This window comes from Carassius auratus, chromosome 23 (genome assembly GCF_003368295.1).
Source record: "Carassius auratus strain Wakin chromosome 23, ASM336829v1, whole genome shotgun sequence".
Lineage (NCBI taxonomy): Eukaryota > Metazoa > Chordata > Actinopteri > Cypriniformes > Cyprinidae > Carassius > Carassius auratus.
The window spans coordinates 19,793,155-19,807,593 of record NC_039265.1 but is presented as its reverse complement, the minus strand read 5'-3'; the positions used below and the strand labels follow the sequence as shown (position 1 = coordinate 19,807,593).

Here is a 14,439-nt window from a genome sequence, read left to right as displayed (position 1 = left end):
GGAGATGAGCCCCTTTTCTAATGCACCACCTAGCTTGATAAACCCCTTTTCAAAAACTTACTGTTTGTCAATTTTATTTGGGTAACACACATATTCTGAATGCCTCTATATATATAAAAATTGCATTTGGGACTCATGCTAGTAATGACATTACACAATTACAAAATTTACTCAATGACTACTTGTACACTAAAACTAAATATTTCTGATATGAACTCAATATTTGCCACTTCACTAGCCAAAATAAAAAACAACCAACACAACCCTGTTTACACATGAAGGTGCAGTAAACAATTTCTGAGAAACACTGTTGATTTTTTGCAATCAACACACAAACAAACCCAGACAGATACGATATAAATAAAGCATGAAGGATCTTTATTGTGCACTTACATCATGTTCCAAGTGAAAATGCTTAATTATTTTTTACTCTCAATTACCATTTCATCTTGTGAATATTCTTATATCCTCAAGACAACTGAGAGCATCAGAAGGTTTTACAATGACAGTGCTTCTTTACTTTGGTTTGACCACAATATCAGCGACTCCGTGCACCTGAGTGAGCAGACGGCAGTCCATCGATGCCAGGAGCTTCTGAGAGCCGGCGACGGTGGGAACAAACTTCTCCGTCAGTGTAACCGTCGCAAGCTTATCCACATCACTGAGAAACACACATAGATTATAAACTTTCTGGAAGATTTTCACTCTTTAAATAGAGTTTATCATATTTAATGTAACACAGCTCATACACATGAAGCAAATTTAAAGTGCATGAACATGTCGAGCCTCAAAATGCTCTTAAACACTCAAAGTCTTACCCGTATGCGATCTTCTTGACATTCTGCATTCCCAATCCCTCTATACGGAACAAGACGTTCCTTAACACTTGTGACAGCGGGTTCTGGAACGTGATCTTGACTGTTAACTCTTTCCCCACCACAGCGTCCCCTTGAGACTGAAACAACAAAAACACAATCAGTGGAGGTAGATTTTGTTACATAGGGACTCTTAATTCTCAAATTTCTCTCATGCAATTCAAATATTGCACATTTAGATGCAATGCACCATGTTGAGCGTCACTGTGCAAAACCAAGAATGAGATTTGAAGGTAAAAAAGTTTTTTGACTTGTGGATCAATGACGTACAGTGATGATGAGGTCTGGTGTGCGCAGTCTGAAGTTGAACTGTGTGGCCAGAATCTGTCGGGTCTCATTGACTCGTCCGGTGACCGCGAGCATCAGAGCGCCTTGGTCCACCAGATGGTTCATGTACTCCTTATACAGCAGAGTCCAAGGAACAGTCTTGGCTTTAGGGACACAAGGGAACATGGCAGTAATAAAACAACTATAATTACTTATTTCATGGTCACTTTGCACAGTACTCCAGTCCTCTTTTGCCCGCTGTTCATGTACTAATATGCACCATTAAGAGGTAAATCAGACACTAAGGGCCCTATCTTGCACCCAGCGCAATTGACTTTGTACACCGACGCATGTGTCATTCCTATTTTGCACCCGCGCAAAGCGCGCTTTTCCCTCCACAGAAGCACGTCGCTAAACTAGTGAATGAACTTGCGCTCCCTGGGCGGTTCAGCGCAAAAAAGGAGGCGTGTTCCGGCGCTAACAATCCCTGGTGCTATTTTGATGTTCCATTAAACAATTGCGCCACTGACCAGAAAAAACCTAGTCTAAAGTCAGTGGCGCGTTGCGCGTTGTTCATTCTGCTATTTTAAGGGCGCATGCTTTACATTATACACCATAATGTATAGCGTGCACAACGCGCATACACTTTGTTCATGTAATCTACACAGATGCAACAGTTATTTTTGCAAATCATAAATTGTTACACTTAAAAAAAATATTAACACATGAGATGACGGAAATCATTGTGGTGTGCCACGAAGATGTGAAAAAATAGGCATAAATCTAGCTTACAAATTATTCAGGCTAATTGTAGTAATTAAGGATCAGACCTGTTTGAGGTCATATATGTATAAGGACATCTGACAAATTGGTTTGTCCGTCAAGAACCAGGAAAAAAAAAATCGATGAAACAATTGTGGCTATTTCCTCCCACGCCTGTTTAACCGACGCTATTTTGGGTGGGTTTCTCCCATCCCCATACAACACAACTTCTCTGTCTTTCACTGCTCTTACAAGAACATCAGTCTCCTCGGCTATGAACCGCTCCTGGCGTGCGCCTGGTAAATACGCCACAATAATAGCAATCCATAATGGAACTTGCGCACCTGCTTTTAAAGGGAATGTTGGATGACACTCTGATTGGTTTATTTCACGTTACGCCCAAACCACACCTATGAATAATGAAGCTACTTCAGACCAACCCATTTTAGATTTGCGCCGGGCGCAAGAGCCATTTATCCCGCCGGGAAAATAGCAACAGCGCCGAGACCCGCCCACAAAGTTACTTGCGCTTCGCGCTTTGACACTTGCGTTTCAGATCGTTAAAATAGGGCCCTAAGATGTTCTTTTAGGGAACACAAGAAATTGAACACAACTGCAAGCAATCATCAAGTGATTTTTGACAAAAGCAGATGCTGATCAACAGCTCCACTCACTCTCTTGGGGTTTAAGGGTGACAGGAATCCGGTCCTTCTTCACGCTGGTTTTCAGCACGCCGGTGTAGTACATGACCATCACCTCACTCAGCAGACTGGCCGTGCGCTGACTTGAGCTTTTGTTCTTCAGGACGATGGAGAGCTTGGCGTCTCCACCGATACAAGGCCCTGCTCCGTCCAGGATGATCTCAACACTCACGTCGCTGCCGGTGGGGGACGGATACAAAGTGGGTTTGGAGCCGAAGCGACTGGCCCTTTCCACAGCAATGCGCTCCTCCTCCGAACCTGACAGACGTGATATAGAGAAGTGTGAGGTTTGGACAGGAGTATTATTCCTGCTGACATAAGAACTCGACTCAAAATGATCAACATAAACTGCTGCTTCCAGTGTTTTCTCATTTTCAGTTTAACACCCCTATGGAAATTAACCATGGTTTTATTATAGTAAAAGTGAAGTAACCATGTTTTTCAGGTGTATTGATTACCATAAGCACAGTTTTACTACAAATACCATGGGTAAACTATGGTTAGTGTAGCAAAACCATGGTTTATCTTTAGTAACCATGTTTCTTCATTTTCATAAAGGTGTTTTGTGACCGAGTTATTAATTGTAATATTTTGTCATGAATTCTGTGCATTTTAAGTTCAGTTTTATTGTTACTGGTATATTATCTGTTTTTATGTGAAGAACCTTGTGCTTGCTGTAATGCCTTTTTTATTGTAGATCACTTTGAGCTGGATTTCTTGAATCTGTGATAATATTGTTAACGAAAACTAAAACCAAAACATTAAACACATTTCTGTTACTTGAAATAAACATTAACTAAAAAAAAAAAAATATCAAGTAGTTATGAAGGCATCATGTCACATATTAGTTTAACTAGAAGTAATAAAAAAGACTATAACTACAATTTCAAAAATAAACAATATATATATATATAAATGTATACTGTACAGACCAAGAGTTTGGAAACATTACTATTTTTTATGTTTTTGAAAGAAGTTTCTTCTGCTCATCAAGCCTGTATTTACTGTAATATTGTGAAATATTATTACAACTTAAAATAATAGTTTTCTTTTTGAATATACTTTAAAAAATAATTTATTCCAGTGATGCAAAGCTGAATTTTCAGCATCATTACTCAAGCTTCAGTGTCACATGTAACATCAGTCGATCACATGATCATTTAGAAATCATTCTAATATTCTGATTTATTATGAGTGTTGGAAACAGTTCTGCTGTCGAATATATTTGATCAATAAAAGGTTAAAAAGAACTGCATTTATAAAAAAAAATATATAATAATAATAATATATATTATAATAATATATTTTCTTTACTATCACTTTTTATCAATTTAACACATCCTTGCTGAATAAAAGTATTGATTTTATTTAAAATAAATAAATAAATAAATTACTGACCCCAAATTCATAACCAGTACTGTATATTGTTATTACAAAATATTTACATTTTAAAAACATAGCTGATTTTTTTTTCATCAAAGTATCCTAAAAAAGTGTCACATGTTCTGGAAAAATATTAAGCAGCAGAACTGTTTCCGACTTCGATAATGAATCATCATATTAGAATGATTTCTAAAGGATCACGTGATAATGATCCTAAAAATTCAGCTTTGCATCACAGAAATAAATGATCATTTAAAGTATAATACATTTAAAAACAATTATTTTAAATTGTAATAATATATCACAATATTACAGTTTTTTCTGTATTTTTGATCAAATAAATGCAGGCTTGATGAGCAGAAGAAACTTCTTTCAAAAACATTAAAAATAGTAATGTTTCCAAACTTTTGGTCTGTACTGTATATATATAGTGATAATAAAATAACGCTCTCTTGAAAGTTGCTATACAATTAGTATAAATAGTAGTAGTATTATAACTATTATCAAGTATCAAGTAAAAATACCCATTGGGAACCTGTCTATGATTCACTAAAATGTTTCTAGGAAGGCAGCTCTAGGTTTTGGACCAGATGCATTAGTTTTGTTACCTTCTGGGTATTTGTAGAGGTGTGTGATGTCCACACGAGCATCAGATCCCACAGCTTTAGTGCTGATGCGCTGACCGATGGAGTTCTTCTCCACATGAACCTGACTGAAGCTTCCATCAGGTTTCTTCTGCCAGTAGATCCTGTCACTGTTCACCTGAGACGCACAGTGAAACCATTCAGCAGATGTTCTGCATTAACCTCGTCAGACACAAGTGAGAAGAGGTTTATATGAAAGCGCTCACTTCAGCAAACACAAACGGAGTGTCGAATTTCAGGTTGACTTGTCCGTTGCGGACAGCGGAGACCGGGGTGGGACCGCAGCGGTACGAACCCTGGCTGGGCTCCTGAGGGGTGGAGTCCACCACCTGCCACCCACCGTAACCTGCAGGGAGGTCCGGACGGGACATCCAGGACTCGTTCCACACGTGGAAGTTCCTTCAGAGAACGTTTGATTAAAGCGTTTAATGTTGGTCTGCAGTTTACAAAAATAAAGCTGTGTAGGCCTAGAACATGGCCTGAACACGGCCTGTTATTATTATTATTATTTTACAAATAGACAGTAAAATGAGGCACTTTAACTTAAAAAAATATATATAAATCAATCAATCTCAAGCTAAATATTATTAGGCCAGGTTGCATGACCATTTTTGTTTCTGATTTGTGTCAGTTTGTTTTTAAATATAAACATTCAATATTCATAAAAAGTCAATTATACAAAATATTACAATTAAATAACAGACTCATGAACAAATATCACAAATAAATAAATAAACAAACAAACAGCTGTGGATCATGCAGGTAACAACACAGTATAGAAATAAGCATGTTAACTTTTGAATGGGGTCAATTTTTATAAATTCAACTATGTTTTTCTCATGTGAACTGTATGTAAATGTCTTTTATGTGAAATGTCTTATTTAGGTGATTACTAAATAAAAACTAACATGTATTTTGAACGATCCCTCTTATTTTGGTAAAACAATAGTCCAAAAATTATATTTATGTATTTATGCATTTTTTTTATAATGTTTTTTTTTTTATAAAGCATATATTTATGCTTTATATATATATATATATAATTTTTTTTTTTTTTTTTTTTTTTTTTATAAAGCAGAGTTGAAGTAGGTTATGTAATCAACATTTGTTGTATTTCAAAAGACGGTTTTATTTTTATTTAATTATAATAGTTCTAGTACCATATTAATATAAAGTGTCAAGAACTGTCAGCTCACTTAGCAAAAAAAAAAAAATAAAGTAAATCTTCCAAGCGTAAGTTTTAGTGATCAGTGGAGCGACTCTCAATTTAACAGAAAGCAGACACTGCTGATCTGAATGACAACAGAAGGAACTCAAGAGGTGCTGGTGATTTGTATCGTACCAGACAGAGTCGCTGGTCTTGTCTTTGATGATATCCAGTTTGTCATCAATATAAATGTCCGTGGTCAAGGAGAGGTCCGTGTCGTGAGCAGAGCTGAAGTTGGTCACACAGCGGGTGGGAATCCCAAGACATCTCAACACTGAGAGACAAATGTGTTTATGCAACATTTTATTCCTTACAATACATTTTCATTGGAGTGATGCAAAGAGAAATCCGAACGTACCGGAATTGGTGATTCCTGCGAAGACCCAGCACTGGGCGAATTTGACGGGCTTCCCTGAACTTCTGTAGTACTGTCTGAGGATGTCTCCGCTCCCGCTCCAGGCCGTGGGAGACGTCCCGCCTTCATAGCTGTCGTTCCAGTTACCCATCAGTACACCGTAGTCATCGTTCGAGTTCACCTGTCCCGAAACAACAGAAAAGCTGAACAAAACAGCTGCTTTTCAGCTCTTTGATCGCACGCCTTACTTTTCTGTTCAGAAGACAGTACGTGTTGTTTGTGTCCTGTATGAACGTAAAACGAACACATGGCACCTGCTCGTGATTTCTTATGAATTCATGTCGAGGTCTTGTGAACGTGACTCACCAGAGCAGATACCATTCTGGACACGATCACTGGATCTCTCCATTCGGTCATCGCCACCTGACCTCTCTCCAACAGGAACAGACACGCTTCCAGGACGTCCTGTTCAAACTGATCAAACCAATGCAAAATCATAAAAACCAGAATCATGGAACTGATAATAATGAGTCATTATGAAAAAAAAATTGAAATAATAGTTGTAGAATCATAGATAATACTAGAACTTGATTGAAACTGATTTTAACCCAATTGCATAATATATAATAATATTAACACTAATATTTAATTATATTAATAATAATAATTATTAATATTATTGTTCTTGATTTTAATTTGCAATTTTAATTTTTTGTTGTTGTTTAGCTTCATTATAATTTTGATTATTATTGTTGTTGTTAATATTATTATAATTTTTTCCATTATTATTATTATTATTAGAATTATAGATAATAATAAATCTCTTCAAAATGAAAAAAAGAATTGCATGATGACGACAATGATGATGATGATAATCCTTTTCAAATGTATAAAAGAATTGAAAATGAATAAAAATAATGGAGATAATAATGATAATAACAACATAATTATAATATTAAAGTGATAAAAATGCATAATAATAATAATAATAATAATAATAGTAATAAATAAATTTTTTAAATTATTATTGCAACAACAAACAACAACAACTATAATAAAATTATAGATAATAATAGAATCTGTTCAAACTGATAAAAAAATAGCATAATAATAATATTGATAATAATAAACCTGTTCAAACTCTAATAATAATAATAATAATAACAGTCGGAATTGTGTGTTTCCACACCTGGGCAAAATTCCATGTTCTGGTTCCAATCTGCTGCTCGGTTCCGTAGTAAATCTTGCCCATGCTGTTCAGAACATACTCTTTCCTCTCCGCTTCGTTATCCAGATACACAGCATCATCTGAGGAAAGACAGAAACATGTAGTGCTACCTCATGACTTCAGATGAGGAAAGGAGGAGTGACGGACTCTGTACCTTCACACCAGGGGTTGAAGAGCATGTACAGGTCGTTCGGGGTGCAGGGGAACAGAAGCTTGCCCCTCGGTGAGAAAGACTCGACGGTCACCGTATAGCGGCCGATGGAGGCGTTGGGAAGACTGTTGACCGCCAGCCGCACACGTTTGTCTTTCTGCTCGACGATCTTCATCTCCCAGCGTCCGTCCTCCAGGACGTCCACCAACGGGACAGAGATGAGAATCCCAGCACTCCTGCTGAAGATGGGCTCTGTGTCAGACATGGAAACATTAGTGTCAGACGAACACCCTCCTAATGATTTAACTTGAATCTAATTATCTGTGTGTGACTCAGCTGAGACGTGATTTTAGGAGCAGCTGGATTAAATGGATTAGGGCACACAATCACAAGCACTTTATGACTCACGTCCATCACGAATAAATAGATTCAGCTTTCAGGTTTTCTTTTTTTAAATAAAGGGCAAGGTAATTAAAATAACCGCCAGAATGTCTAGGCATCTTTCTCTCTTTGTCACACACTGATTTGCCTTTTTAAAGAAATGCTAATGCATCCGACTCTGGATAAAAAAAAAACATGTTTTCATTTCCATAGCCACTATATGTTTATGTTTTATGAGTTTCTGATATCAAATAAAACACTTGTTAAAATTAGATTGAATTCTTTAAATGCAACTGATTATGATTATGGTTCAGATGTTTTTATTAATTCATGGATTGATTTTGAAGTTGTTCTTTTGATACTGATTTCAATTCTGATTTTTTCTGACATCAATTCTGATTTTTCAGCTTTATTTTGCTATAACTAAGATACTTTATAATGTTTATAATAGTATCTCAGTCTGATACTACGATAAAATGACTATTGCAAACTTGAATTAGTTTTTATGTTTTTTACATATATTGGTCATTATATTATTTGAATTCAATTATTTTATTACTTTAATTATTATTTCAGTTTTAGCTTTAGTTATTTTAGTAAAGCATTTCTAAAAAGCACTCCTCATGAAACGAGGATGGGGAAATAATGACTGTTTCCAGACGGGTGTCCCTCACCTAACTTCAGCTGCAGCTGCAGACGGTCAGATTTGGGGTTGAAGGGTCTGGAGAACTCCATCCACATCTGGAAGGTCTGTCCTCTGCGGACGATCAGCTTGTCGCTGAAGTAAGCTTCTGTGCGATGCTCGCGTCGGTTCGGCCCATCCTTGGATTTCAGGAGGTCGACGGAGAGAACCCTCAGAGGCGTTTCTGTGCATAAGAGAGGAATCTCTTAAAGCATCAAATCTCAGTGTTTTCCCAAAAATAGTGGACTATTTTAATGCAAATGAACTGCACTAGCGTCTCATCGTCTTCCTCCTCACCTGAAGCAGGAGCGATGGCACTGGGACGTCCAGCGGTGTCTGTGTTAGAACTAGACATTTCTACAAGCAGGATCACATATTGAGAGAAAATATATATATATATGAATTAAATGTTTTTTCAATCAATTCTGTCAGTACAAATGTATATATAAAGAAAATGTAAACAATTCTAATAAATGAATAATAATTGGGGGGAAATTGTATATGTGTGTGTGTGTGTGTGTGTGTGTGATATACAATCTGAATACATTTCCAATAAATAATTAAAATTAAATTAAGTGCTTTTTCAATCAATCAAAAAATATTATACAAAAATATTAAATAAAATTAACTTATATTATTCTAATATTTTCATATATAAAAATAATAAAAATTATGTGTGTGCATATAATAAAAATTTATAAATAAAAATCTGATTAAATAAAAATGCAATAAATACATACATCAACTATTGTAATAAAATTTGAATAAATATTTAATCAATAAATATAATTCTTAAACTTAAATGCATTCAATTTCACATCCTTAGTATAAAAAAAAATATATATATATAAGATTTGTAAATTTGGATAAAGTGTTTGCAAAATGTGCAAATGTAAATGTAAAATAAATATATTTAATTATTTGTTTAAATTCCTTATTTTTGTATTTAATTCCAGTTTCACATTAGATTTTGAGCCATTAAATACTTGGTTCACCTAAACTAAACTAAAGAAAACTTTAGATATACTTGATTAAATGCAAAAGGTTTCTATTTACATAATTTTTTGTAGATAAATGCAAGCTTTCAAATACAGTTGTGCTAAAAGATGATTTATTTACAATACTGAAATTATGTCAAGCCGGACAGAGAAGTCTTTTACTGTTATGTTTCCTCATTGAAATGTCATGCTAACCAATTTTTTTTTTAAATAATTGACAAATAATTAGTTTTCAGTGAGCATTTTCATTGCACAATTATAAAATCATTATCCAGAGTTTCTTGCTTTTCTGCATCTCCTCCCACACCGAACGTCATTATCATTATCATTATCATATTTGTTCAACAAAAGACGCCTCTTACTCTCACACCTGAATAAGAACCTGCGGGGCAGCTGGATTAAAGTGCATGACATCATCCTGGACCAGCACTAATGTGCTTTCCTCAACATGGACAAATATAGAAATATGAAGTCAGGACTAGTCTGTATGGGCTGAATAAAGCAAACCAGTGTCTCACCAGTAAAGTTTAGATGGATGAAGATTGTGATGGAAGTAAAGATGATTAGAGTGACACACAGGAGGCGTACATTATTAGATACGTTAGTCTGCTGTCTCCGATGGCTTTTTGCACCAGGCACGTGTTAAAGAAGCCTGTTTTTATAGGAGTTTGCAATGGCCAGGCTATAGAGAACATACTCTTAGCACTCATTAAGTAAGAGCTTATTGAAATTAAGTATGAATGGTTATGGTGACATCACCACCATAACCATTTTAAACCCGGAAGACAAAAACTCCAGGGAAATAAACACTCAAAATTAGCAATAAATGCTCTAACCAATCGTGGCATTATTTTTTTCCTCTGAGTTTGTGCTGTTGCAATAGATATATAAATTGAGAAAAATCTGTTAATTTTAAGTCTCATTTTAATTTACCTTGAAAAATCCATGCAGAAAATATAGTTTTAGCGAGAATCATCCTCAAACTTAATTTTTAACTTGTTAAAACAATTATCTTATGTAAAATGTTTTAAGTCTTAATATTTTTCCTTTTGTTTAACACGGTGCCCTACATAGAAAGCTTGAAAACAGCCGCCATGGCATCCAGTGGAAAGGTTTCATGGATTTTAAAGGTCCTTCATGCAACCGTGAATTTTAAGAGTGCATTCTTAAAATAAAGGTTTCAAAAAAGTGCTGCCGTAGAAGAACCATTTTGGGTTCCAAAAAGAACATTTCAGTTCTTAAAAGAACCATTTATCTTCTTAGTGCGAATAAATTTAGAATTATCTAAAAAAATAAAAAAAATAAATTATATTAACACTATGAAGAAGCTTTTATGGATGGCAAAATATTTACTGGATTTTAATGGTTTTCGTTTTTTTATTCTATATTTTGAACTGCGTATAATAACTGATTATTAACTCATCAATAGATAAGTCTTAAAGTATTGCATATTTAAATATAAATGCATCAATAAGAATCTATGGATTAAAGTTTAATGACGTTTCAAATTAGCCTGTTTTAAAATTTAACTAAGGTTTTCTGTAAAGTATGACCTAAACACTGAAAAAAATTACAGTTTTGTTCTCATATGTGTTTTTATAGAAGAGTTTGTACATCATTCGTCTTGGTTTTATGCAACAAATAAATAAATAAATAAATAATATAAATATATATATTCCATTATATCATATATATTAATTATTAATGATCTGGAAATAAATGCAAATTAGTGCCTATTTAACTAGATAATGTACACTTCAATATAGCATATTTTAGAAAACTTGTAAACTATAATGTTTGCAATTAATTTAAGCTATACACCTGAGTATTGCCTTAATGCAATAATGGTGCAATATACTACATATTTTCAGTATCTTCATAGATTGACTAAATCCAGGAGCTGTAGATCAGTGTTACCTGTGTGTTTGAGTCGTCTGATGAGTGAAGTTCAGCTGCTCTGACAGTGTCTCGCGTCTGCGCTGATGAAGCACCTGCACAGCTCTTATTTAAGCGTGTGTTGACACTCCTTCATTACAGAGGAGACATTCATGACACTTACAGTCCTTCCTTCTGTTACTGAACAAGAAATACTCCAAAAACAAATCATCATGAATCATGGGTATCAGAATCAGCTCAAAATCTGTGAATCACAAAAAAACAATTAATTCATACAAAAGCCATGATGATGAATACATTTCTGAGAGGAATTAGAAATCTGTTCAACATGAATATAAGCCTTAAAAATGCCAAATTATTATTATTATATATAAATGAAACTTTATAAATAATATTATACTCATAATCTAATTTTAATGAAAATAATAATAATAATAATAATATATTCTTATTAAACAGATGATTATTAATACCATTATTATTGCAATTTCTGATAACTATTTAATTGTATTATTAATATTATTAATATAAGATAGATTATTATTATTTTAGTCCTTTTTTTTATTAGTAACAGTTATTGAACATGGGGAAGTTTTTGTTTTATCGCATCAGAAAACCTTTTTTATTATGTTGTTTTGTTATCTGTTATCTTATTTATTATATAATTCAATCGTTTTAAAGTTAAAGCACGTTATTTCCATTCCCACTAGTGTCACTGAACAAAAATCACAAAAAAGAGGTGTGTCCAAATTCACATATTCCTGCACTATTCTTCACCATTTTACAACATAAAATGTTGTGTATTAAAGCATATATAACATATATAGATTTATCTATATTGTGCATATCTTACCTTTTGAACCTACACATCCAATTAACAAATGCACACATATGGACATATTAATATTAATTAAACATGATTCCTTAAAGCTCTCTGACGTTTTACATAAGGTGACACAGAAGATGAGAAACCAGTTTGACCAATTACACAAAAACACTGAAATAGTGAAAAGGAAGAAGGGAGGGATGAGATTAAGATGAAGAAACAGAACATAGGTGTGCGTCTTCTCATTTGGTGTCATTATTGTCATCAGTCTGGTATGATAAGAGCCGAGTCTGTGTGAACGGGTGGGTCGATGTGGGTGATGCTCTTCTTAATTACACTGACCTTTATCAAACTCTTTCAGGCCAAACAATTGACCGTTTACAGCACATGTGTGCTGGAACAGCCTGGAACAATGCGGTTTACATATTAAAACAGTAGCATATCTGCATTCAACAACTTCTTGTGCCAGTGGAGCAGAAGTACACACTTGAACTGATTGTTATAGTAGAGAAAAGACTGGGGGGTTTATTAAATGTAAAATAAGATTTAAAGAGTGAAACTAATTTACTGAAAAGCTTTTTTATTTTATCTGTTCTTATAGAAGAGACATGTAGATCAAAACTTTTAAACATCAAGAAGTGTACTTAAAGCTGCAGTAGGGAACTTTTGACGCTCTAGCGGTTAATAAACAGAACTGCTTGCGTCTTGCGGAAGAACATCGTAGCCGGAACTACTTCTCTCTGTTTATGTCTATGAAGAATCACAAAGGTACTGGGTTACTCCGCCACGGTACCCCCGAAGCAATCTAAAATAGTCCGAATATAAACACTTATTATAGGTGCACCCTAGTGATTCAGGACAAGCTAAAAACACGGTTTGGAAAATAGATTCATGGTGTACTCACTTATTATATTCATTTTTCTACATTTTGAACACAAACAAAGTTACGGACCGCAGCTCTGATTGGTTGTTTTTTACCGGGAGCGATGGAGTTTCTGCAAATGGCAATAGGACACTGGGAGGAGCCAGAGGAGCTTGATTTTTTCACAGATTATCTGTCTCATATTATACTGTCAGGACATAATGACAGGTTTAATAAATATGTAAAAAATTTTTTTTTTTTTACAAAAGTTCCCTACAGCACCTTTAATAAATAATATGTACATATATATATATATATATATATATATATATATATATATATATATATATATATATATATATATGATTTCATACTTGGAAAAAAAATATTACTTAAAAAGTTTGCTTTGAGATCATTAAGGAATATAATCTAAAGCATTCTGTTAATGTATTGAAATCTGATTTTAGACCAAACACTTAAAATATACCATAAAATACAAAATACTTAAGTATGCAAAAAGACTTTCATTCTCTAAAAGAGACTCAATCTAGAATCTAAAGATTTAAAGTCATTATTGCAAGATGCAAACTCGGATATGTGAGGAAAAAGTCAACCAAGAACTAAAATAATAATCACAGAACTTCAAAATTTAAACTGGCGAAACAGTCAGATCTGTGAGATATAAACTCATAAACTGCAAGAAATTAAGTCAATATTTGCGAGATGTGAATGTTAGAAATGACAGGAATGTTATATGCTTACATTTTTTTTCCAGTGTTGTAATCAAAAAATATCAAATATATTTTAATCCTATTAAAAATTGATTTTAGTAAATTCTAAACAAGATGCTGGGGAAGGTGAATATGAACACGTCTCAGCATAACTATTTTCATGAGTCCAGACCCGGTGTTTCACCAACAGAGGGCGCTATTTCCCCAGTTTATTAAAGAGGATAAAGTTTAACAAATTATTGTGGATTACATGATCTTTGACTCTATCAGATATCCTTTGAAATGACCAAATTGGCCAAGCATTGGAATAATAATACTCTATTACAATGGGTTACTACTGAGAAGACCCTGAGACATGGACGTGACTGTACAGCCCTACAGAGCTCTCGTCTCAATGTTCAGGCACAACTACAAAAATTAAATTAGGAATGTGATTATACCTGTCCCGCAGGTGACCCTGTGTGCATGAAGATTTCATTTGGGGTTTTCA

The 14,439-nt window shown here is 34.2% G+C and overlaps 1 protein-coding gene across 1 annotated transcript; it reads right to left on the bottom strand.

Annotated features, from left to right (window-relative positions):
- Window positions 1-382: 382 nt before the first annotated feature.
- On the bottom strand, window positions 383-11,654 carry LOC113041773 (protein-glutamine gamma-glutamyltransferase K-like). The gene is made up of 14 exons (XM_026200405.1): window positions 11,552-11,654; window positions 8,934-8,993; window positions 8,629-8,820; window positions 7,577-7,825; window positions 7,384-7,502; window positions 6,561-6,668; window positions 6,198-6,375; window positions 5,975-6,113; window positions 4,839-5,031; window positions 4,597-4,750; window positions 2,579-2,863; window positions 1,146-1,306; window positions 819-955; window positions 383-661 (listed from the first exon to the last, which is right to left on the bottom strand). The coding sequence occupies exons 2-14, from the start codon at window positions 8,989-8,991 to the stop codon at window positions 517-519; spliced, it is 2,118 nt and encodes a 705-aa protein (XP_026056190.1). The 5' UTR covers window positions 8,992-8,993; window positions 11,552-11,654; the 3' UTR covers window positions 383-516.
- Window positions 11,655-14,439: the final 2,785 nt, after the last annotated feature.